Source organism: Choloepus didactylus, chromosome 6, assembly GCF_015220235.1.
Source record: "Choloepus didactylus isolate mChoDid1 chromosome 6, mChoDid1.pri, whole genome shotgun sequence".
In the NCBI taxonomy this organism is placed as follows: domain Eukaryota; kingdom Metazoa; phylum Chordata; class Mammalia; order Pilosa; family Megalonychidae; genus Choloepus; species Choloepus didactylus.
The window spans coordinates 52,377,351-52,404,327 of record NC_051312.1 but is presented as its reverse complement, the minus strand read 5'-3'; the positions used below and the strand labels follow the sequence as shown (position 1 = coordinate 52,404,327).

The following is a 26,977-nucleotide window of genomic DNA, read 5'->3' as shown; positions in this document are numbered from 1 at the left end:
CTTATCTCTAATTTATCAGATCTACAGCTTCGTGGAGTACACTTTCTCTAACTAACCAGCAGGTGGCGTCCACGAGCCACCTGTTCTCCACAAGCCAGTTCTCCCCTGCTTAGCCTTTTTGGTGAGTGGGGGAGTGAGTCTTGTGGGGCCCAATTGGTGTACCAAGCTTGCGTGTGTAGTTGGTGTTGCCTGCCCTGTATGTGGGGCGTGTTTCTGGGCAGTCGGGGAGGGGGGTGGCCCTAACAACCAAATCTCCCTGGTGATCCTAGAGTTTTAAAGCTGCTGCAATAGTCTAATCCTTCAGTTCAGTCCTGCCACAGTTTGTCTCTGCCACTGACCCACAAGTCCTTGGTATTGGCGTATGGCTCCTGAGACTTGCAAGTGGGCCCCTCTTCCAGGCTGTGCACCCCGGGTCCTCTGTTGAGGATATGACTGTGCTATGTCACAGGTGAGTGCCGTCCCCCCAGGGCAGTTCTGGGCTGCTGGGCTGTGTAGGGAGGCTCCCAGTCTGCTCAAATGATGGCTGAATGGGGCTTTGTTAATTCACACTGCTCCACCTTCCCAACTCTGGGACAATCAGCTGAGGTTGCAGGGAAGGCTAATGTCCACGCCCAGTTTTGTGGTGTGTGCCTGTTGTTTGATGCCCTTCCGTCACACTGGGTTGTCTGGGGCAGCTCTGGGCTATGGGGCTGGCAATGGGCAGGAGTGTTTCCTGTCCACCAGGATGGTGGCTGTGAGTGGACACCCCCGTTTTCTTGGGAAGTTGTGGTGTTTAGTGAATTTTCTCAGCCACTGAATTACTGCCTTTTGTCTCAGAGCTCTCTTAGTTCTGCTCTTGACTTGATGTGCCCAAATTGAAAGTCTTTGAAGCTTTCTGTATTGGGCTTCTTAGAGTAATTGTTTTAGAAAAAGAAAAAAGGATTAAAAAAAAAAAAAAAAATGGGTCCTCCTCAGAGATCTAATGGGTTATTGAAATGCTAAGAGACAAAGCAACCAGGGCCATTAAGGAAAGGTCCACAGGGCAGAGAGATCGGCTTTTCTTCGGGATTTGCGTATGCGCCTTAGGGCCTGAGCTCCGCCCTTCCCCTTTCTGTGTTCACCAGAACTCCAAAAATCCTCTGCTTTTATTTTGGAGTTTTTTGTGTTGTTTTTTTTTTCTATGCCTGTCTCCTCTCTGCTGGGCTGGCTGCTCACAGATTCTCTGGTGTCTGGTCTCTGTCTATCTATGGTTGGAGACTGGATCAGTAGAATGAGTTTCCGATAAGAGCAGCCACTGCAGTTCTCCCTTCTCCTTCCCGGAGCTGACAGCCCCTCCTCCCACGGGACTGAGCCTGGCAGGGAGGGGCGCGGGTCCCCTGGCCGCAAAAACTTACAGATTTTGCTGATCTCAGCAGTTCGACATTTTCATGAGTGTTGTATGAAGTATGCCCAAAGACAGATTGCTCTGTGGTGTCCAGTCCACGCAGTTCCTGGCTTTCTACCTACTTTTCTGGAGGAGTAACTAAAACATACAGCTCACCAGTCTGCCATCTTTCCCCGCCTCCCGTTAAGCATTTATATTAGGATGACAGAAGAAGAAATAAGGTTGTGGGCTAAATTAACTAAATTTTCACCTCTCATGAGAGACTGAAAACATCCAAACCTAGATGAATCAAGAAACAGCAGTAGAAGCATACAGCATGGAAATATTAGATGAATACTGAAAGGTTATGATGTCATTCAGCATGTATTCCAAAAGAAAAGAGAAAAATAGAGTTGTTTCATGTTCATTTTCCTAAAGATAGTTTTAAGAAATATCAGCATATTTTTTCTTTTAAAAGATTATTTCAATTACTATAAGAAATGTCCTTAAGTCAGAGAATCATCAATGACAAGTAATGCCAAAATAATTTAAAGCCAAATGCCTGGTTTCACCCCATCCCTCTAACCTATTAGAGAAGAAAAGGAACAAACTTGCACACACATTTTCCCAGTAGCAAAAAGAAAATATAATCACACTATACTACTTGGGCTCAGCAGTAATAAAAACCCAAGTAATATAAACCCTTATCCACTTTAACTAGGACATTTCTGTCACAGAAATCCTTTCATTTAGCATTCTATTCCTATTTTTTATTGAATATTTTCTTTACGATTCCCAGCCTAAAATGGTGGTCTTAATTACTGATTAATTATAAACCACCAGAAAAGTCACAGTAGGGATGATCTCATACATAGGACCCAGAATTTAGTACTAGGTTGACATTTATGATCATTTAAACTTCCTCATTTTACAGTTTGTTGCTTACAGCAAGAAAGTAACATGCTCAAAGTAATAATTTCAATTATATCTATTGATGGCAGAGCTGGATATGCTTTGTTTTCCATTTATTGTTCATTTATCAGGGGGAAGTCAGGTAAAGAAACAAAGCAATACAAAGTAATAAGATATATAATTAACATAAAACTCATAAAAATAAAATTTTCAATTCAAAAATATGTGTAGGCCATAAACCACATTATCCCCCAAAACTGAGCTGTTACTAGAAAGAAACTAAGTGGATGGCATTTGGATATCTTTATAACTTAAAATTGGGTTACATGAAAATATATCCCTCTATATAAATATAGAAGGAACACTTACAAAACAAATAAGAAAAAAGAAAGACAACATAGAAAAACAAGGCAAAGGAAATGGACAATTAATCCACAACAAACAACAATTAGACAAAAACACATGAAAAAAATGTTCATCTTCATTATGTATTTCTGTGGTAATGTTATAACATTTGGGGGAATAATTTAACAATACATATCAAATACTTAAATTTTGTACATAGTGTTATCTAGCTATTCTATTTCTAGAGGCTTAACCCAAGGAAATAATTAGACAAGTTGGGAAACATGCACATACACAGACGTTTAATGGAGTGTTGCTTATAACAGGAATAATGTGAAAACAAACTAAATATTCATTAGTAAGGTATTAAATATAATTAATACGCAGCTATTAAAAATGACAAATTCACATTTCTTTATAGGAAAACATATCTATAACAAATGATTCAGTAAAAAAAAAAAGCTGGTTATCAACTATATGTATGATATCTCATTTTTTTTGTTGTTAAAAAAATATAAACCACATACGTATGCTTGGGGAAGAAGTCCAAAAGGCTATTAAAACAAAATATTAATGTAAATTAATGAGAAAAATTTCTTTTGATGACTTTTCCAAATTACAATAAAAGGAATATCTATTGCTAAGATAATAACAAAATTAAAAAAATAGAGAAAAGAACAAAAAATTTAAAATTAATTACGGAAAAAATTGGTTCTTAACTGTCAATTAAGTTATAGTCTGTTGGAGAGAAGGAAGGGAAGGTATGATACTTACTATAATAATGGAACAAAAAATACAGGAATGAAAAAGATTATGTGCAGATTAAGGGGAGAGGATCTATTGAAAGGAAGGTTTCATAAATAAAGTAGTATCTGAATTAGACTCTCAGTGAAGAGAAGGATTTATTCGGCCAGAATGTGAGTCAGAGGGTAAGGAAGCAGCACTCAAGATTGAGGGAAAAGCTTGAGAAACTGCTGAGGCAAGAAGCACAAAGCATGTTTAAGGTAAGGCTGGGACACCAGGTGCTGGATTAAAGTGTGTCTGTAGCTTAACATTCGACTTGGAAAGTCTTTGAAGACTCTCCAAGAGGTCTGCACTTTATTAGAATCACTTTAGTGGCAGCATGAAGAGTGGATTGTAGAGGCGAGAGACAAGAGAAATGGATTCTAGTTTAGATGTCACTATAATTATTCATTTCTTACATCAAATGTTCTCAAAATCTTTTAAAATAAATTGAATTAAGATTATCATTTCTTTCTCTTGCTCTGCTTTACATAAATCTCTAAAATCCAACTACTAACTGGCAATTTCCTATGGTTACTTAGGTTGGGGGGAAGGGGGTATCTACATTTTTCAGCTTTTTTGCATATTTCACACATGATTTCTTTAACAAGTGACTAGATAATTTATCATTAATGAGTTAAAAATCCCTCTGTCAAAAAATGGGCAGGCCTTTTGGGGTCATCTTTTGATGTGCCATATCATGTGTCCTGAATGATTTTACCCAGAGGAACTAATTTATCAAAAGCTTAAAAATGCAACACTAAAAATTTGCAGAGCTCTACGTTAGTGTAAAAAGCAGAATGCAGTATTTAGCAAACAGGAGTAAAAGGCTGCAAAGTAGGGTTCATGACAGGGAGATACTGATGAATGGCATTAGATCTAATTTGAGGTTTGGGACAAAATGATGGCAAGGATTTTTATTTTGCTAGTACTTATGTGGAGGTATTTTGGGAAACTATGCTAAGTTAAAATTAGTTGGCAAAGTTCTACAGTGAAATCAAGTATTAATATATGCATTTCAATAAACACTAGTAGGCTACGAATGATTGATACAATTACTGCACTAATTATAAATCTGGGTTCTTTTCAACAGCCTTGTGACTGATGGAATTCATAGTTGCAAATGATACAGGTGAATGAATTTTAACTATTTAATAGATACGTAACCTTAAGATACCACTAACTTAACCAAACTAATAAACATTTTATAATGCATTGTAAGACACCTTGTGGTTATTGTAGTATTAATGCCTATATAGATAACATTTAGCTATATACAAATATTAAAAAGACAGTACATTTTTTCCCCTTTCTTAAAGAATTGTCAAAGTCCTTTAAATTAATCCACCACTCTGAATAATAAATCATCCTAACCTTTTGATATTTGTCTCTGTGGGAAATAGCAGATAATCTGCTTTCCTCTAAGTTTCATCTTCCCCCACTAGACATGCTTATTTAAGATGGGAAAAAAAGAGGACAGTGCAAAGAGCCCTTTAATTTACAGTGATTTTTGCAGTTACAGATGAATCACTGAACACTGTCTTATGCAAACGGGGATTAAGGGTCAAATGAAATGTATTCAGAGCTATTAAGTAAAACTTCCACTATTGATTGGTAATGATAAAATTCAGTTGCCAAAGGGGGAAAATATGGAAGATTCAGCTCTAAAATCATTTTTGTTACTTCATATAACAAGATTAAAATGAGGAACCAGGCTAGAGATTTCCAATTATTTACATGAAATTTCCTCATTTCAAGGAATTTTAGGGGAAACCTAGGAAATCTATATTCAATTAGAATATCTGTACTATAAGAAACTGGTTCTACTAATATCTTTTCTTTTGTAGTGCTTTAAGATAAAACCACTGACATAAGGTACAAAATTTAAAAAAAAGGAAAGGTTAGAAAAAGAGATATTACTAAATGGGGATTTCCAGATGGATAATGAGGGAATCTGAACTTTTCATTTAATGTCAGAAATTTAATCAGTTCTATAAATAAACATTGATGTCAGTACCCCTATACTGCACCATATTCAGTGAGTACTCTTTCTGTTTTTCAGACCCCCAAAAAAGGGGCACATTTTACTCCAAGTCAATAGACATGCAGTTCGAAAACAAGGACTTCAAGTCAAATAAATATATATCCAAAAATCTAAAGTACTGAAATTGGCAAAGTATTAAAATTAACAAAAGGTAGTTTCTGGAATAAGATGTTACATAGGCTATTAATATAAATAAAAATAGTCCACAGAAAAATGTAAAATACTGTATCTAGGGATATCTTTAATAACAGATGTTCAGGATACATATGAAGAAAACTCTAAAACTTTGCTGAGGAATATACAAGAAAATTTAGATATGGAGAGACAAACTTGTTACCAGAATAAGAAGACTGGACAATGGAAAGATGTGGAGACTCATAGAGCTAAGTTATAAATTTCTGAAAAATATTTTCTTTGGAATTGGAAAAAAAATTATTCTAACAGTCATTTCCAAGTCAGAGCTAGCCAAGAACACTTTACAAACAAATAATGAAGGGGGACTAGCACTGCTATATATAAAAAATATACTATAAAGTATCATTATTAAAATCATAGCTACTAGCTCTAGGATAGAAAAATAGGCAAAAGAATAGGATAGAAATCCAATACACAGAATCATAAATGACTGCTTACTGTGTGTAAACCACAGGTACCCTAAGAATGGATTGTTCAGCAAAAAGAATAACAGGCTCCTTGGATAAAATAAACTTATATTTTTGCCAGTCTTCCCCCACCAAAATAAATTAGGAGGAAATAAAAGCAAACTTTTTAAAACTTATGGTTGGAGAGGCCTTTCAAGGAATGATAAAGTCAGAGACAGAGAGAAAAAGAGCTATTTATTTCATAAAAGTTTTAGAATTTTAGTAACAATAAAGGACATCTCAAACAAGATTAAGGGTAAATAAACTTGAAGGAGGTAATTCAATTTTATATTACATGAAAAGGGTTAGTATCTTTGGTTATCTCATCATCTAAATGTTAATTACTCCCAAATTTTTATTTCAACTTAGATTTCTCTCCTGAACTCCAGATTCTTATATCCAACTGCCTATATGACATCTCTACTGGGATATATCTTAGACAAATTTAATATGCCCAAGATGCAACTCCTAATCTTCTGCCACCTTCAGTCTAACCCTGACCCCCTGAAGCCTTTTCCATCACTTATAAGGAGACTCCATTCTTCCAGGTGCCAATTTCAATTCTCTTAGACTCATCTATGATTGTTTCTTTTCTCTCTCATATCCCAAATCCAATTTGTCAAGAAAACCTGGTTGGCTTTTTCAAAATATATTAGAATCTGACCACTTCTCACCAACTCTACTACCATCCTGGTCTGAGCCACTGCCATCTTTTACCTGGATTATTGCAATAGCTTCTTCACTACCTTGATCCTAGACATTCTAGTCTATTCTCAACACAGCAGCCAGAGGGATCTTATTAAAACATGACTGAGATGTTATTTCTCTGTTCAGATAAGGTCATGGCTCCCTGTTTCATTCAGAGTAAAAGCCTAAGCCCTTATAATGATCTACAAGGTTCTGCATGATCTGCCTGATTCAATTTTACCTCTAAAATTTGCTAATACTGCTATTTATAATCTTAGTAATATATTCTACCTGGATATTGCTTCATGCCTTTAGAATGCAAACATAAATACATTAATTATACTTCTTTCTATGGATTACTCTAATGTTCTAAGACCAAGAACATTACCCTCTTACCCTTTATGATATCATATTCTACTCTTCTTTTTTCCTTTGTACTAGTCATATATCCTTATCAATTCCTTGAACATATCAGGTAGACAAAGTGTTAGGAATCCCTAACTGCTGCTTGTTCTCTCTACTTAAAAAAGGTACTTCTCCCAGATATCCAAAAGGCTAACTCCCTGACCCCCTTCAAGTTCTCAAGAGACCTACTCTGATCATCCTACATAAAATAGAACCTCCTGTCTTCCAACCCTCTCACTCCTGAACTCTCTTTTCCTATAGCATGTGCCACCTTCTAAACTTTTGTTTAATTTACTTATTATATTTATTACGTTTCTCTCTCCAACAGAATGCAACTTCCATGAGAGCAGGGGAAGTTGTTTTATATTTTGATGTACCCCTAGTATCTAGATAAGCCTCTGGCACATAATAGTAGTTCAATAAATATTGTTGAGAGAATGAATAAAGTCTTATACTTAATAAACTCTTATAAATAAATAGCAATTTATACAAAAGATAACTATATCAGAAAATACTCATATGATGGCTAGGCAATTCACAGAAAAGCAAAAGAGACTCTTACATAAATAAAAAATATATATATGTTCAACTATACTAGTATACAAACAAATTCAAATGGAAAGGAGATAATATACATGGCTATTAAATTGCAATGAATCAACAAATAATTAGCAAAGTGTGTGTGTGTTTGTGGGAGAGACAGAGAGAGACAGAGGGAGAGAGAATGAATATCCCAGATTAAGAAAGATTTGATAGATAACGGCTACTATTTTACAACATGTATGGATCTTGTTTGTATCCTGATTTGGACAGACTATAAAAACAAATCATTTATGAATACCGACTAAGTATTTGATGACATTAGGAGCAAAGAGGGCATTGCATTTTCTTTTAGATACCTACTAATATGTAAATGGAAGAAATATGCTCTCTGGGATTTGCTTCAAAATAATCCAGTGTACAAGACAGAGTGGAGGAAAGCAGATGGGGATATAGCCAAAACAACACTAGTCTTGAGTTGATAATCTTTAGTAAGGTTATGGGTACAAGGGGCTTATTATAGTATTCTTTGTGCTTCTATGTGTTCAAAAATGCTTTGCCAAGAAGTAAAAATTAAAAACATTTTGACACTAAAGGCCAAAAGGAGAGAAGAGCTCATTTTCTTATACTGTTCATGGGAGTTAAAATTGATATAATCTTTGGAAGTGGGAGGGGTGGGGGGTTAAGGGAGTTGGGAGGTTATTTGATAACATATGTTAGAAACTTAAAAAAAATGCCTCTTCTAGGAATTCAGCACAGGAATAATCAGACATAAGCACCAAGATGAACAAATTTGTTTACTACAATATTAATTATAATAATGAAAACTTATTAAAACAACCCAAATGCCCAATAAGAGAGTACAGGTTAAATTAACCATGGTTAATCTCCTCAGATTTTTAAAACTATTCTGTTTTGTGTGTTTTCAATAAAAAGTATGCAGTTAAGTAAATACTCTCTAGAGGCCCTTAAGACACCTGGAAAAAATATTATATCCCACAGCATTTAGCATTTTTGAAATTTAACAACAGAATCTCCTGATATTCCTGTTTGTGAGAGTATAGGAAAAAAAAAGTCAGTGATACAGGTGTACGCTTAAGCTGAATGAGACACATTTGATTCACATTTTGAATAGGCTGAGTCTCTTCAATTTTACCTCTAAAATTTGCTAATACTGCTATTTATAATCTTAGTAATATATTCTACCTGGATATTGCTTCATGTCTTTAGAATGCAAACATAAATACATTATTTATACTTGTTTTCTATGGATTACTCTAATGTTCTAAGACCAAGAACAATAAATATTTATGTGAACTCACTTATATACACCTTTCCTGTTATTCTTCTGTGATTATTCATAATGCATACAACATACATAATTCATAAAATGGACAAGACATACTAAACAAATAATCTATGAAATCATTTGAACAAAACATTAAAATAAACCTAGAACAAAACATAATAAAAACAAAATCCATTTTTTAAAAAAAAGCATATTTATAAAATATAACACTACTTCAATAGTCTTTCCTTTTGAGAATGTTAAAAAAAGAAATTAAGAACCAATAAATGTTTGTCTTATTGTTGACAAGTGTAGCCTATGTAATTATGTTGTATGTGAAATATGGATTTTAAAATAAGGAATAATGACCATTATATAACAGGTAGTCAGTATTTCTCAATCTTGGTGTAAAAACCCTATTTCCTCTCCAACATTTTGAACATATCATAAAGAAAGAATCAAGACCCAAAAGGTGTGAAAAGATTTGAATAAATCTTAAAGTTTTGCTTTCTAAAATTAATTTCAATTAGGTCAGGTTTAATGATTATAACACATTCTTAAAAAGAAAAAAGAAAGAAAACATACACACACATATGTATGCATGCATACATCATTTTCTAGTAAAGAGAATCTACCCAACTTCCCTGTCACCTTAAGTAAAAGTATAACATAGGGAAATTCTGAGAAAAAATAGAGATCTAGGTAATTTAGACCAAAATCCCTATCTCCCCACAGAGGGCAAATAAAAAAAAAAACCTGTACAAAATATAAAATGCATTTACTTGAAAGCACTGGAAAGCCAACAGCTTTCTGAAGATGGTGATTATAGGAGGTTCAGGAAGGTAATTTCTGCCTTAGCTGCTTTAACCTAAAGGTTATTTGCTGACGTTAGAGGAGGTGGCTTTGCAACATTTTTGAGAGCCTAGTAGGACCAGGATGCCAGAACTTGAATCTAGGGTTAGGAGTCCCTCCTAACCTTCCTTGCTTTGTGTTTTGAGCAGCTACACTCTAAGGTTATATTACAATTAGGCAAGCCGTTGCAAAAAGAGTTTCAAATCATTTAAAACTTTGAAAATGGACTTAGCTGATCTTAGATTACCAGTGCCACCAGGAGCCTGGAATAAGCAAACTTAAATTCTCCTGAAGGAAGATATCATCACAGAAGTCTCAAATTATTTCTGTAAACAATTATGCAATTACAAGTCTAGAAAACACATACAAAATTAGCACACATATGAAGAAATGAGACTACATAAAAGAAAACCCACAGAAACAGACAACAGAAATGAAACCATAGATACCTACACTTTGCAATTCTCAGACACAGACTTCAAAATGACTATATTAATTGTATTCAATGAGAATTTTTGAGGAGTGGAAATTATAAAAATAATCAAATGAAACTTCTAGAAGTAAAAATACAATAACTGAAATTAAGAACTGGATCAATTTAACAGCAATTTGACAAAGCTGAAAAAAGAGAGTAAACTGGAGACTATCAGAGAAGAAATTATTCTGGGAGACAAACTATGAAAAGCAGAAGAGAGATTAAAATGCTTAGATGATACAACGAGAAAGAACCATGCAATGTAAATAGAGTCCCAGAAAAACAGGAGATAGTAAAAGTGGCAGAAGCAATAGTTAAAGAAATAATGGTTAAGAACTTTCCAAAACTAAATCCAGACACAAATTCAGAAAGTTCTATGTACCCAAGTAAGAGAAGTAAAAGTACAATCACATAGGCATAATAGAGCAATTTGTTAGAGCAGCAATAGAAAACTAATATAAAATGGAAAAATCTAAGTTATAGTGGGATTTCTAAATAGCTCTCCTCAGTGCCTAACAGAACATGTATACAAAAAGAAAATAGTAAGATTGGAGGAACACAACCAGTTTGACCTAACAGACTTAAACAGAATACTGCAACCAACAACTGCAAAATATATATCCTTTAAAAGCATAAAGGAAACATTTACACCAACTAATAGGTTGGGCATAAAGCAAGTCTTCACAAATTTCAGAGAATTAAAATCATACAGTGTTTATGATTGACCAAGATGGCAGCATAAGAAGCTTCAAGGTAAAGTTCCCCAGAGAACATCCAGCAAAAAATGGCATGGCCATCTTCCAAAACTCTCCGTGAAAGAGCTAAAGAGTTACAGTAACTGGGAAAATGTTGAATAAAGAAAACACACATTAAAAAATAACAGAAGATCACAGTGGACTGGACCCTCCCCCAACCTCTCCATGGTGTAATATGGAATTTAGCCAGCAGTCCCATTGGTGGTCTCTGGCTTTGTTCCCAGGGAAGCAGAGTAACCATAATGAACATTCTGGGGTGCCTATATGTTGAAGCTAATCTACTAGGTGTCAGCCTGAAACAATGAATTGGAAAATTCTTCTCTGGCTTAACCACCTTAGGACTGTGGGGAACAGTTTACAGAAGAGTGTCATCTGCTGGATAGTCAGGAAAGCACAGATGTGGGAAGCCATCAAAAAGGTTTGGCGTCCTTGGGGTCTCCTTCCCAGGGCACTGTGGAACCGATCTACGCCCTCTTCCTAAGTCACTGGCATTTTTTGACTGAGCAATACTGATTTGGGAAAGTGCTCTCTGGAGTGACAGCCCTCCCAGAATTTGCCCTACAGGAAAAAGAAGCTAGAGACAATGAAAGCAGTGTTAGGAAACTAGAAAGTCTAATTGAAAAACAAATGGAACAGATCAACATTCCTGGAAAAGGAACAGGGGAAAGGAAACTTTCTCCTGGGGGTGAAATGACTGCACAAATAGTGCAATCTCAAAAATTGTACCATATATACAGACCAAGAAACAGATGAATAAGAGCTGAAAAAAATCTGATCAGTTAAACATGAGCTATTCTAAAGGTCTATAATAAGGTAAATCAAGTTCCAAAGAAATGCACTAGCACAAAACCAATCAACAAGAAAAGCCTAGGCAAGAGAGAGAAACTGACCTCCAAAGTAAACCGGCCAAGATAATCAGATGCCAAGACACCAGCAAAAATTTACAACTCATACTAAGAACAGGATGATATGGCCAAGTCAAAGAAACAAATTAAAGCTTTAGAATGCAGAATTTGGAACAACTAATCTAAAATATTCAAACAAACCTCCTAAATCAATTCAAGGAGAAGGAAAATATGGCTAAGGAGATAAAGGACACTGAGAAGGCACTGCGTGAACACAAAGAATTTGAAAACATAAAAAGAAATGTAATAGAAAAGATGGTAATGAAAGAAAAAATATAAGAGATTAAAAATACACTAGAGGCTTACAACAGCAGATTTGAATAGGCAGAAGAAAGAATCAATGAGATAGAAGACAGGACAGTTGAAATCTTAGAGAAGAACAAACAGAGAAAAGAACGGGAAAAATTTAGCAAGGTCCCAGGTATTTGAATGACAGCACAAAGTACACAAACATATGTATCACATGTCCCAGGAGAAGAGAAGGGAAAAGGCACAGAAAGAATATGAGGAAATAAAGGCTGAAAATTTCACAACTCTCATAAAGGACATAAATATACATGTTCAAGTAGTGCAATGTACTCCAAACAGAATAAATCCTAATAGGCCTACTTCAAGACATACACTAATTGGAATGTCATATGCCAAAGATGAGTAGAGAATCCTGAAAGCAACCTACCACATACAAGGGAAACACAATAAAGTTATGTGCCAATTTCTCATCAGAAACCATGGAGAAAAGAAGGCAGTGGTATGAAATATTTAGGACAATGAAAGAGAAAACTGCCAGCTCAAAATTCTTTGTCTGGCAAAACTGTCCTTCAAAAATGAAGGACTTTAAGATATGACATATTAAAAACAAAGGATAAAATGGTTGAAGTAAGTGCTGCCTATATAATATCATTGAATGTTAATGGATTAAACTCTCCAACCAAAAGACACAGATTGGTAGAATGGATAAAAAAGCATGATCCATCTATATGCTGTTTACAAGAGACTCACCTTAGACCCAAGGATACAAATAGGTTGAAAGTGAAAGGTTGGAAAAGTTATTCCACAGAAATGGTAACCAAAAAAGAGCTGGGGTAGCTATACTAATATCGGACAAGTGCAAAAATGTTATGAGATAAAGGACACTATAGATTCTTGGGCCAATCTACCAAGAAGAAATAACAATCATAAATATTTATGCACCTAACCACAGTGCCCCAAAACACATGAGGAAAATACTGGCAAAACTGAAAAGAGAAATAGATGTCTAGACAGAGGATCAATAAGGAAGCAGATAACTTGAATAACATGATAAATGAAATAGATCTAACACACATATATATAGATCACTGCACCCTCAGATAGCAGGATATATATTCTTCTCAAGTGGTCATGGATCATTCTCCAGGATAGATAACATGATGGGTCACAAAACAAGTCTCAGTAAATTTAAAAAAGATTGAAATTATACAAAGCACTCACTCTGATCATAATGGAATGAAGTGGAAAACAGTAACAGGAGGAGAACTGGAAAATTCACAAATATATAGCACATTCTTAAACAATCAATGGGTCAAAGAAGAAATTGTAAGAGAAATCAGTAAAAATCTTGAGACAAATGAAAATGAAAACACAACTTCTCAAAACATATGGGAGGTGCTCTTTCTCCCTTCCGCTTCCGACTGCGGCCGCTGAGCCGTGCGTGTGCAGCAATAACACGTCAGCCCCACTGCCCGCTGTCTCCATGGATTAGGAGACAAAGGGCATGGATGGGCAGAAGCCTTTGCAGGTATCAGAAGTTCACATATCAAATATATCTGCCTGCATGCACCGGTTATGCCTGTAACATTAAATATGAATATGAGTATGCCTCCTTGGTTTGATATTATTGGGCTTTCACTCAATTCACAGGAAGATGAACCTGGAATCAAGCAGGTAGCAGAAAATGTCAAATCTTTGACAGACCAAGAAGTGAAGAATGGAATTCCTTCTAACAGGATTATTTTGGGAGGATTTTCCGAGGGAGGAGCTTTATCTTTATATACTGCTCTTACCACACAGCAGAAACTGGCAGGTGTCGCTGCACTCAGTTGCTGGCTTCCACTTCAGGATTCATTTCCACAGGGTCCTATCACTGGCACTAATAAAGATATGTCTATCCTCCAGTGCCATGGAGATTGCAATCCCTTAGTCCCCCTGATGTTTGGTTCCCTTACTACTGAAAAGCTAAAAACATTGGTAAATCCAGCCAATGTAACCTTCAAAACCTATGGGGGCTTGATGCACAATTCATGTCACCAGGAAATGATGGATATCAAGCAATTCATTGAGGAAGTCCTACCATCAGTTGATTGACATCACTAAGAGGCCTTGGGTAGAAGTACACCAGCATCACTGTGGTAGAGCAGAAACTTTTAAATGTGCCCAATCCTGAAACTTCTTGTTTGCAGTGTTAGAATGTTTTGCAAAGATGTACCAATGACAAACTAAATGTCTCCTCATGGGAAATGTATGTTCTTTTAAGTTTCTTTTCATGTATTTGTATAATGTGATCCCAGAGTAATACTAGTATTAAAATAGGTGAAGCAGCTAGCTTCTTTTTCCCAAATGTAATTCAGAAAAATAATAAAATACTGCAACCAGAATATTCATTACATCATTTGGAAGTTATTAGTATGCTTAGAGAAAATTTCTTCAGGTATAAATGAGTATCTAAGATATAAATGATTTAAGCGCGTCATAACTTAGACTATGGATTTATTCCAAAACTGCCTAGTCACCATACAGTGGCCATATTTTTATATATGTATTCATATATACATAACAAATGTAATACAAACTAAGGTAGTATAGATATGCATCAAAATGATAATAAAAAATGAGATGGTATTATATAATTCCTAATAATAGGGATAATACTTTTACATGTTAATGAAAGAGTAATATTATTGCTCTCCTCAATTAATGGCCCTTTTATTTGGGGGACCACTTTTTTTCCTTATCATTTCCATTTAATACTCTTTCCTTTCTAGAAAAGACACATGTTCTTTCTTTATTATCTTTCACAGAAACCAAATATTGCTTCCCTGCCATAAACATCAGGTGTTAATAAATGCTGTAATTTGACATTCTGAATCACAGACATATGGTATTTATGATGCATTTATGCTTATAATGAAACCAGACATCACTTAAAACTTCTACACTACTTATTTCTTCAACTGTTTTTTAGTCCAAATTTAGACTTACTCAGTTATTAGAATCTTTAGTTCAGGGAACAGGAATGGTTCTGTGATTTTAATTTTCTGTAATCAACTGGAAGAATGATTAAATCATACCTTACTATGTTCTGAAATATTAAAGACTTGATCTTAAAAACTGTAATTTCTAAGGTGATTTGATCTAAGATGATTCTCCTTGTAGCATAGAGTTTAATTTTACTTATTTTATATGTGTTTTAAACCAGCTACTGTGGAAAATTAGAATCCATCAGAAAATTTTGCTTTGGTTTTTATCTGCCAATGAATGTCTTTGAAATTTTGACTTTAATCAAATGTTTTTTTAGTTTTTGTGCAAACATAAAAATAGCAATCCTTTGATTTTATATAGTCAGTATTTTCAGATTACTGAAAACAAATTTCTGTGTAACAAAGGGTAGTCAGAAGTTGATACATATGGTATAATTACTACACAGTTTAATATTTAATTGAAGTTTATGCTTGGTATTTTGAATTGTTAATTTTGGGGCTATATTCCAACTGATAAAACAGTGATGGGATTGCATCGGTATAAATGGGTGCTAATTGATAATGGAAATAATTTGGCAGTTTACAATAAAGAATGTTAATAATTAAGCCATATGTTTATGTTTGGATTTAAAACTTTTAAACAACCATTTACAAACACATTGTTATTTTGAAGAATATAAACAGTTATATTCAGTTACACAAACAAACATGTTATTTATGGTAAGATACCTTATTCCGTTGAAAAGTTTTACTGTAGTGTGGGAAAATGTAAATCTTTTTCACGGTTTGTATCAATGTGAAATAAAATTTAATTCTGCCTTTCAAAAAAAAAAGAAAAAAAAAAAAAAACATATGGGAGGCATATGTTGAATGAAATAAGCCAAACACAAAAGGACAAATATGGTATGATCTCACTAATATGAACCTAATAAATGAGCAAACTCAACATCTAGAACTTAGATATTCTATATTATGAATGAGGACAGAGAATGGGGAATTTATACTTAATTTGTGCAGACTTTTTTAATGAGCGTGATTCTAAATGTTTGGAAATGTATCATGGTGATGGTAGTACATTATTGGGTGTGTAAATAACAGCACTGAATCATGTCTGTTATAGTGGTTGAAAGTATAAGTTTAGGGTCCTGTATGTCACTAGAACAAAAGCTAGAGGATAAAACATTAGGTTGTATAACAGTGAACGTTGTTGTGGATGATGACTGGGGTTAATAGTAGAAATAGAGAATGTTCTTTCATGAACTAGAACAAACATATACCACTATTACAAGGTGTTAACAATAGTGTGGTACATGGAAAGAAATACACCTAATGCGAACTATGGACTATTAACAGTAATATTTTAACATTCTTTTATTGGCTGTAACAAAGGTACCACACCAATAGTAAGTGTCAATAAGGGGGTACAAAAGGTATGGCTGTTTTTTTGTTTTTTAAATAATGAAAATGTTCTAAAATGGATTGTGGTATTGAATATACAACTCTGTGAATATACTGTGAGCCACAGACTGTACACTTTGTATGGACTGTGTGGGGTGTTAATATATATCAGTAAAACTGCTTTAAAAATCAGCACTGTTATTATTCACTAGTCATGAATAATCTAAAGAGCAAATTGAGAAAAAAATTCTATTCACAATAGTAACTAACAGAATTAAATATCTAGGAATAAATCTTACCAAAGATGTAAAGGTCTTATACACGGAAAAGTACAAAGCATTGCTAAAAGAAATCAAAGATGATCTAAATAAATGGAAGGACATTTTGTGTTCAGAGACTGGAAGACAAAATATTATTAAGATGTCAATTCTATAGAAAATAATATAGAAATCCAATACAATGCCAATCAAAATTTCAACAGTCTTCTTTGCAGAAACGGAAAAACCAATCATCAAATTTATATGGAAGGGGTCCTGAATAGGCAAATGATTTGAACAAGAAGAATGAAGTTGGAGGACTCACATTTCCTGTTTTAAAACTCACTACAAAGTCTCAGTAATAAAAGCGGCATGGTACAGACATGTAGACCAACGGAAGTGAATTCAGAGTTCAGAAGTAAACAATCTATTGCCTATTAATTTTGACAAGGGTGACAAGTCCACTAACTGGGGAAAGAGGAGTCCAGCAAATGGTGGAAGAAAACTGGATAAAAGAATGAAGGTGCACTCCTACTCTCATACTGTATACAAAAATTAATTCAAAAATAGATCAAAGACCTAAATATAAGAACCAAACCTATAATACTCCTAGAAGAAAACATAGGGAAGTATTTTCAGGATGTTGTGTTAGGCAATCATATTTTGGATGTTTCACCAAAAACATGAGTAACAAAAGAAAAAAATAGATGGTGTTGGGCCACCACCCAACCCGCCCACCCCCGCACCCCTGCACCCCCTGCCTTTTCTCTCTTTTGTAAAGCCAGGTTGCAGATCAGGCCATATACCACAACACTGTTCCCTCCCTCCACCACCTCTCCTGTTTAAACCTACAAACCAGGTATTGTCAAGTTACAAGATAAACGATGTGTAATTCCCTATTGGCCAAAGCTCACAAACCTTACACTTCCAAGATCCCATGTAACGCCCCGATTGGCAGAAAACTCGATAAAAAAAGGAATCCCGCCACCCGACTGTGTGGTTTTCCCTTCTGAGTAGTCTCTTTCTGCTGGCTGGGGCCACCCTGCAGCTTCTCTCAATAAACTTGTTGTTGCCTGCCATTTAGCTTCATTGACCATCTTTTGCGACAGAATACCTTACAAATGGGACTTTAGTAAACTGAAAACTTCTGTGCATCATGAAAGAAAATATTTGGAAACCACGTATCTGATAAGAGTTTAATATCCAGAATATAAATATATAAAGAAATTCTACTACATAACAACAAAAAGGCAAACAACCAAATTAAAAATGGGCAAAAGACTTGATAGGCATTTTTCAAAGAAGATAAACAAACAGCTTAGAAAAACAGTAAGAGATGCGCAGCATTATTAACCATTAGGGATAGGCAAATCAAAACCACAGTGAGATACTATTTCATAACTACTAGAATTGTTACTATTAAATAAATGGAAAACAGCAGGTATTGAAGAGAAAGTGCAGAATAAGAACACTAGTTAATTGTTTGTACAAATGTAAAGTGGTGCAGTCCCTCAGAAAGTTAAGAACAGAATTACCATATGACCTGGTAATACCACTTCTAGGCATATACTCAAAAGAACTGAAAGCGGGGACTCAAACAGATACTTCTGCACCGATGTTCATTGTGGCTTTCGCTATTGCCAAAAGATGGAAGTAACCAATGTGTCCATCAACCAATGAATGGATAAAAGAAATGAGGTATATACTTACATACAATGAAATACTAGTCAGGTGTAAAAAGGAATGAAATGTCGACCCATTTGACAACTGGATGAACCTTGTAGACGTCATATTGAGTGAAGTAATCCAGACACAAAAGATAAAATATTGTATGGTCTCATTGATATGAAATAATTAGAATAAGCAAATTCATACTCAGAAACTAGAATACAGCTTACCAGTGGCTGGCATGCGGTTAGGGAATGGAGAGTTAATGCTCATTTGATACAGAGTTTTTGTTTGGGGTGATGAAAAAATTTTGGTAATGGATAGTGGTAATAGTATCATTATGAATATAATGACCACCACTGAATTATTTATTTGAATGTGGTTAAAAGGGGAAACTTTAGGTTGTATATATGTTACTAGAATAAAAATTAAAAATCATAGGACTATACAACACAGTGAACCCTAATATAAACTATGGACCATAGTTAGTAGTATAATTATAACAATTGTTTTATCAGTTGTAACAAAGGAATCATGCTAATGAAAGTGTTAATAATAGGTAAAAGTCTGTATTTGGGAGGGAGGTATTTGAGAACTCTGCATTTTCTGCATGATCTTTCTGTAAACCAACTTCTCTAATTAAAAAAAATACCACACAATAAATTTCCTAACTACAATTCAAGTAAGCTAGAAATCAATAACAAAAAGACAGAAAATTGCCATAGTTTTTGAAAATGAAGAAATACTATATAGGAAACAAAAGAGCAATATAAAGTCAAAGAAAATGGAAGAAATGAAATAATAAAAATAATAAAGATAAGAGCAGAAACAATTAAACAAAAAACAAACATTCAAGAGAAAAAAATATATAGCAAATATTTGAGTGACAGTTACAAAATGGAGAGACCATACTGAAAGAAAAAAAAGCAAATATACACATATATAGAGATTTGCCTCATTTGTCTCTTAAAATGCATTGATACAACATCAGTGATAGAAAACAACAATGGTTGCTAATAGGGGAAACTGGGTAATTTTTGGAATATGGAAAGCAGATGAGATCTGATTAATGGAAAATCTAGAAGAGAAAAATCATGACCCTGATATGCATGAGAGCTGCTCTTCCCCAATCTAAACTAAAGAAAAAAAAAATGGCGAGTCGGCTAGATGACTCAATGATGAGTGGATTAACTATTCCACAGATGACTGTGGTGTTGTACTGCAAGTCAAAACTCTCTAAACAAAGTGGAAACCACCTAGCATCATCACTAGAAAGAAAGAAAAGTAGACTGGAAGCCTGGGGACATCCAGACTTCCATAAAGACTTAAAAACCAATCATTATCAGCCTAGTCTATTAATAAATATGCAGGACAATGAAATTTTACTAGAAATTTGAGGAAGAGCAACAGCTTGAGAGAAAAAGGAATGAGACATAATAAAGAGAAAACAAAACATAACAAAATTCCAACTAATAACTTGACAGAAAGTATATTTTATTAAAATAACTCAATATATATATTTTTTAATTTGTTTAATAAGGAAAGAATTTAAAACCATAAATTCTTCTTGGAGTATATATTTTATTACTCTTTTCCCATTGTTTTTTAGATAGCTTGCAATTGAGCTTTGATTTTCTTTTTATGAAGGATTTCCTAGGAGTGTTACTCTTAATTTTTAAGCAGTTTTTAGTCACCTTTCAATTACTTACCTCTAATTTTATTAGATTATGAGTAAAAGAGGTAGCCAGTAAAAAAATCTCTATAAAGGGAGAAGGGAGGAGATGGAGAAGTGAATGTAATTAAGAAAATAATGGAAGAATATTTCCCTGAGTTCAAGGAAAACTTCAATCTATAGAACTAAAATTCTCACTAAATTCCAGACGGATTGATGAAACTTACTCATAGACATAGCTCGATTTAAAACTTTGATATTTTAATTATGATCAATGGCCAAAAATTATGTATTTATTTATTGAGGGATGTAAGTTTCTATCTATATCCATTAAATCAAACGTCATACTGCTAGCTTTTAAAATTTGACACTTGCTATTAGGTTGCTTGTAATCTGTATAGTGATTACCATCATTTTATTTTGTTTTTGTTTCTTAATTTTGTGTCAGTTTATTTTTGCAGGTTTGATCAAGTTGCCAATTCATTCATTTTTCTCCCCTTGGTAATTATGAAGTTCTATTATCTTATTTATTACACTTTACTCCTAAGCAGAACATTACCCTACTATTTTAATTTGAAAACAATTTTCTCAAGTCAGTCTTTCTACACTAGCGTAATTCCTTTCCAATCCAAAATAGATGAGCCTTTCCGTAAGACTTATGGAATGATTGTTTATTCCCCTGCCCATCCCCTATATCCAAGATTTCAAGTTTGATGATACAGTTTAGAATCAAGATTAAACCTTTATTAGAATTTCCCTTGAGGTATCCTTTCTGCCTCAAGAGTCCTTACTTGGCACTTAGATTACACTTCCTTGGAGAGTATATAATTATCCATTTAGATTTATTAGCTGTACATACAGAATAAGAATTTTGCTCACCATTATAACCTCTTCATTTCCTAACTACCCATTCCCAATTCTGAGGTCACAATTGGGTTCATTTATTGTTTCATTAGAGTTCTCCTTTTTTTTTTTTTTTTTTTTGGTATTTTTCCTTATATTAGGTTAATAGATGATATATACCCATCTTCCCCACTGGCTTTAGTTTGTTGGGTAGGTGCTTTTTTTGGTGGTGGTTTTTCTAATTTTTCTCTATCTGAAAGAGAGTCTCACTGGGACTCAGGTCTTGTTATTGGAGGCCCACATGCAGTGATCCAATGTGTGGTGGAAGGGAATGACACTATGGGCTGTTGATGGAGTATTAGGCAGCTTGTGAGTTCCCTGTAGAAGAACTAGAGGAAGCCTCTTTGTTCCCAGGTCTTCTTGCTTTTCACCAAACTCAGAGATGGGAGAACTCAGCAGCACACCTTTTAAGCTACTTCTAGGTCTCCTGGGGACTCAGGAATATTTGGTACAATCATCATTTTCCCAATGTCAACTTTTCCCCATAAAGTCCATGGTTCTTATGAAGATTCCTGGCATTGTTAACCTAATTAGAAGGCTCATATGGTCTTAAGGTACTTGTCTAGCCCGTGAGGGAGAAAGCCCATTACTTCTCACATGGACAATAAGGTCTTATTTTCTAATAGACCCGTTCGGCTGACACGAGGAAGATGGACTTCGGTTGCGAGTCTTGGGTTCCCAGATTCCCAGAAAATTCCGCATAATGTAAAATACAGATTTGACTACATAAAAATCAAGAATCCCAGTACAAAGTATTGATAAAGACGAAAAAAAGAAGCACCAAACCAACAAAGAGTCGTTGTTATATATTGAGTGCCAACCAAAAAAAAAAAAAAAACAACCAAACCAAAACTCCCAAAGCCCAAAATAAATTTAAAACTACACTAACTCAAATGAGTAAAAGATTTATCATAGAAGATGAAACAACTTTACTAGTAATCTGAGACTTGCAATTGAAAAAGAATATACATTGTAATGGTGGTAGTATTATTTTGGATTTAGGTGAAAGTGGAATGAAACAGATATTCTCTCATACACTCTTGGTTAGGAAGAATGTTCATGGAGAGCAGTTTGACAGAAAGTGCATTTAGAAAAGTTCTCTGAAAATCAGCTGCTAGGAATCTGGTACATATACATAAATGTGAAGATACAAGCATGTTCTCTCATGCACTCTTTTAACTGTAAAAAGGTATGAAAGGTATGAACATTGCAATGTTCACCAACAGAGCAATGGTAAAAATAAATTATGGCATACCTAGTCTCTGGATTCTCAAAACTGTTAGGAAAATAAACTAAATTCTTTATGTACGGACCCTAAAACTGTCCATAATAAACTAAACAAAAAAATTTACAGACCAATAGCTATGATAGTGTTTTCATTCATGTGAAATCTAGCAAAAGCTAAAGAGTTAAATGGTCTAACATGAATACTACACACACACACACACACACACACACACACACACACACACACACACAAACTGCAGGGACAACCAAACTGTTCACAGCATTTCTCTCTGAAGCAGGGCATAACAAGATTGGGGCTCTTAGGAGAGTCAAAGTGGACATGTTACTTCTTATGTTATGTTCTTTCTCTGAAATTTTTTTAACCAAGATTATTTATTAGCTTTGCAATTACATTGTCCCATGTACATTTCAGTGAGAAAAAAAGAGGTATCAAGTGAACTGTCAAAAGAAAAACAATAAATTCTATACTTTTAGTTGATCTGAAAGATAGATTATGTATTATACAATATCATACTCATAACCATAATCTTCATCCTTAATAGCTGTTAAACTTTAAAAAGGATAGGAAGTAAAATTATTTCATCAGAAATGGGTAAAATAACTTTCAAGTTATTTAGAATGTCAGTGCACATCTGCTCTCAGACCCTTGAAAGATACTGGTAAATTGGAATGATTCTGAAACTAATTTCCCTGTTAATCTTCACAGAATAGCCAAACCTACTTTTAAAAAAATTATCCTCTATAGATTGATATATAAGCTACTCTTTTGAAATAATGCTACTATTTACTTACTAAAACAAAAAGCCATACTTACAATAAGTAGACTGAACTGGTCCAAGTTGTGGAAAGGTCATAAGAACAGAAACCCCTGGTAGATCATTTTGCTTTGGATGTTCACTAGTTTGGTCAGCCCAAACAACCACTTTTTTCCTTTCAACTAAATGTTCGATCTCTCTGAAGTCAGACTCAAAAGCAGCATTTGATAGGTCAGCTTCTTTTAATGCACAATACTGTTTTCTTAGGACTGGAAGTAAAGCATTCAACACTCTACATACAGAAGGTGATAAAAAAAAAGAGATAAAACTAAATTTCAAATACATTATTATTGTATTTGAAATACCCAAAGTATTAGCATATTATTAAAATGATTCCTTGTATAAGGAATACACACACACACACACACACACACACACACACATATTTAGAATATGCTATTTCAATGTAATTATTTTCAATACATTAAGTATAGGGTGGAGAATCTTGGATGGGAATTACTAGTAATTATGAGAACTAGTTTTAGCTCATTCACCCTTGCTTCTAGATGACCTCGGATAAGGCAAAACTGAAATAAAGTGGGAGACAACTGGATAGCCTCTTGCTCTATTTATAATGGGGGACTGCTTTGAGGACTAATTGGGTTAAACATGCATAAAAGCTTTTTGCAAAGCATAATGTGCTTTATAAACCAAAGATGTTGTTGTTACTAATTACTATGGGACTGAATGAAAAATTAATACACTATGTCAAACAATGAGACTCATATTTTAGCTATATACTACTGAAGAAAAACAAAAACAAAACTAAAGAACAAAACCAGCCCTCCTTGAGGTTAGTTCTTAATGACCTAAACCAATGACTTTCAGAATGGGATTCAAAGATTTCAAAGACAAAAGCTGTAGACAGGGATGATGGGTTTAGGGAATGGTTGGGACATTGGATTCTAGGCTCTAACTCAAAACCTTCCCTATCCCTGTTACTGGAGTAGCATTGAGTGCATCTTTTTTATGTAGTAGACTTCCTGGTATACCAAGACACTACATCATATGATGTTCCATCTGATTCATAACATCTAGGAGAAGAGATCCATTAGAAGCATGGATAGTTCAATGGGAAAACAAATAATTAGGCAATACTTTAAACTCACAAGGAAAGGACTGTTTTATTATCTAGGAATCTTAAATATTAGATAGCCGTACAAATAATTTTTTTGGGGGGAGGGGGTTGCATATTCCATTTAAGCCAAGTAGGGAACAAATACAGAGAAAAAGCCATTAAACAGAAAGAAGTACTAATTTGTCAGAGATAACATATAGGTTAAAATAAAGTAATGTTTCTCTGATAATGACTTTGGCTCTTGCAGGTGGTTTGCTAGTACATGAATTTTGAATATCTGCTCTGGGTATATATAAAGAAAGTATTGGGAAATTAGGTTGAGTTTCTGTTCACAGAAGACTTCCCTAAAGTTTTTCTTTCTTTTTTCTTTTCTTTTCTTTTTTTTAAAATAGCTATCCCTAATACTTCTTCTAAATCAAAAATATGGAAAAGTAATTACCAGTTATTTGAGACCACAAGTAGGACACTAATAGAATTTTAGAGCCGCAGAAAATCCTTAAGAGAAATAAATGTACCATTTTTTAACAAAGCATGAAAGTGACATTAAAAGAATTTACTTATCAAGATCATAAAAATAAAGATTAAGTTGCACTTTTTTACTATTATGTTTCAAAAATCAAATGACTAAGATGATACTGAGCCAGTAGAGGGAGCATAAAAGAACTACTATAGCATCACATAAAAAACTGGGATACCTGATTTTAAAAAATATTCATTTTTAGCAATCACTTTAATGATAAAAAATCATTATGGAATAATGGAAGTTTAAAAACTGCCTACTTAAAAAATTCAGTTGGTGTTAATAGTAGTTGCCTCTAAGAGGGGAAATGGATGGCTAGAGGATATAGGTAGAAGACAGGATCATTTTCACTGTATAGGCACTTCTGGAATTTGTGTTATATGGCATACATTCATATAAATATTTTTTTAAAAGAAAGAATGGTATTAAAATTATAAAGCATTGATTTATAATTGATTGGAGGAAAGAGACCACACACTTCAAAGTTTTCTAACTGTATGCTTTCAGTTGCTAGAAGACACTTAAAAAATAACGTATCCCCATAAAGATAAAACTCAATTTTCTGGCAGTGGAAAAATGAACTTCCATGCTTCAGGTATTCTGTGTCTACAGTGCTAACATGTTTGGAGGAGGTAGATCCATGTACTTACGCCTCAGTCTGCCTGTGTTGCTGTTCTTGAAGACAAGCTAGATCCAACATATGCTTTATTTGTGTTTTCAAATCTTTGTTCTGAAGGCATAAATGGTGACACTGTAGATCTTTATTGAGTTCCTGGGGAAAACAATGCAAAATACACTTCAGATTCTTTAAAGAATATTAAAATCAAATCAGTTTTAATAAAACTCATTTAATATTGGTGCCAATAGTTCAAATTTTTTAAATATGAAGTGATATGTTCAGAAACAGCTTGAAAAATAAAAAGCTTTTGGATAGGTAGTCTATAACTTACAAGTAAGACAGGTTTCAAAAGTTTCCTCAGAAATTGAATGTTAGGATTTCAGAACAAATTTTACTATAATGACAGTTTCTTGGTTATGAATATGGTCAGTTTTGCTTAAATTTCACTTTTGCAGGGAGGCTTTCCTCCACCCCTAATATTCTGGTTATAGTACTGATCAGAAACAATTTCTTTTATTTATTTTAGTTTCCCTTCCTGTGTTAGAACATAAGGTTTACCAGAACACGGACTGTATGAGACTAGTTCAGTTTTATAGCCTTAGTGTACAGTTACTGTGGTTGCATGCAATAAATATTTGGTGAACAAACAAACAAAGAAATAATATTAGTTGGAGTTTGGTATCCTGGAAACAGAGGTTATATAAAAGAAGAGAGAATTTCTTACCCTCATCCACTCTTGGTATAGCTTCACACGAGGCAAAAGTGTGAGAAGGTATGAATTCTGTCTTTGTTGTGTCCCATTTTCCTATGCCTCACTTGTTTAGGCCCAGGTGCTCTCTAATCTACCACATGAAATTATATTACCACCTAATGAAAGGTGTGAGATTTTTTGGACATTGTGAATGCCTGAGATAACAACTCCATAAGTAAGAGAACTGTACCTAGACAATTCTTCCTAGAGACAATTCTCATAATCCATTTTAGTTTTCAATACTACTTCAACCTGCCTTTAACCCATTAATTTAGACATGTCTAAAAGCTCAAAGTTGTGTTTTCTTTCTCTTTTAAAAACCATTTCCTATATCAGTGATAGGGACTATGGCAGCGAAAGCAATGTCACTCTACGTGGAAGCGATACATTCAAGTTGGGAGATATCTATTTACTTAATTCATGATTATATTTCAAAAAATACAGCCAATATTTTAGAGCAAACTCTCTTTGGACAGTCAGGATGATAATAGTTAGAGCACTGGTCTATGAGTAAACTCATTTTAGAGATGGTCTCAGCCTCAACAGAAACACAGCCTTAAACCAAACATTTGGCTTTTATGGAGATAAATTTAGTTGACTAAAATTTAAGAGATGAACTAGTTAATCTCTTTAGACTGTTCCAGTTAGACAATTCATTGGTACTAACAGCATGAACATGTTAGCCAGATATTCCACGATCTTTCCTTCTTTTAAAAAAATCCCTCCTTTATATACTACTTCTGATAATCTTCCTTTATCTTTTTCTTTTAGGAATGACAAAGAAGTTAATCTTTTTAATTAGGAACATATAAAGACAGAATGCTATCACTTGTAATCA

The 26,977-nt window shown here is 34.2% G+C and overlaps 2 protein-coding genes across 3 annotated transcripts in view; one reads left to right on the top strand and one right to left on the bottom strand.

The window, feature by feature from the left end:
• The window catches only part of KIF18A (kinesin family member 18A), a 94,155-nt gene that overhangs the window by 35,675 nt on the left and 31,503 nt on the right, over positions 1-26,977 (bottom strand). Inside the window, exons 11-12 of the mRNA XM_037838504.1 lie at positions 25,420-25,541; positions 23,171-23,403 (exon numbers count right to left, since the gene is read on the bottom strand). Coding sequence (XP_037694432.1) covers positions 23,171-23,403; positions 25,420-25,541 — 355 coding nt within the window. The remainder of the gene's footprint in view (positions 1-23,170; positions 23,404-25,419; positions 25,542-26,977) is intronic.
• LOC119538429 (acyl-protein thioesterase 1-like) lies at positions 13,709-14,317 on the top strand. Of its 2 annotated transcripts, XM_037841356.1 has the most exons (2): positions 13,732-13,753; positions 13,794-14,317. In XM_037841356.1, exons 1-2 carry the CDS (start codon positions 13,732-13,734, stop codon positions 14,315-14,317), a joined length of 546 nt encoding a protein of 181 aa, XP_037697284.1. The 2 variants fall into 2 exon arrangements, with proteins under 2 accessions (XP_037697285.1, XP_037697284.1); XM_037841357.1 differs by having other exon boundaries at positions 13,709-14,317.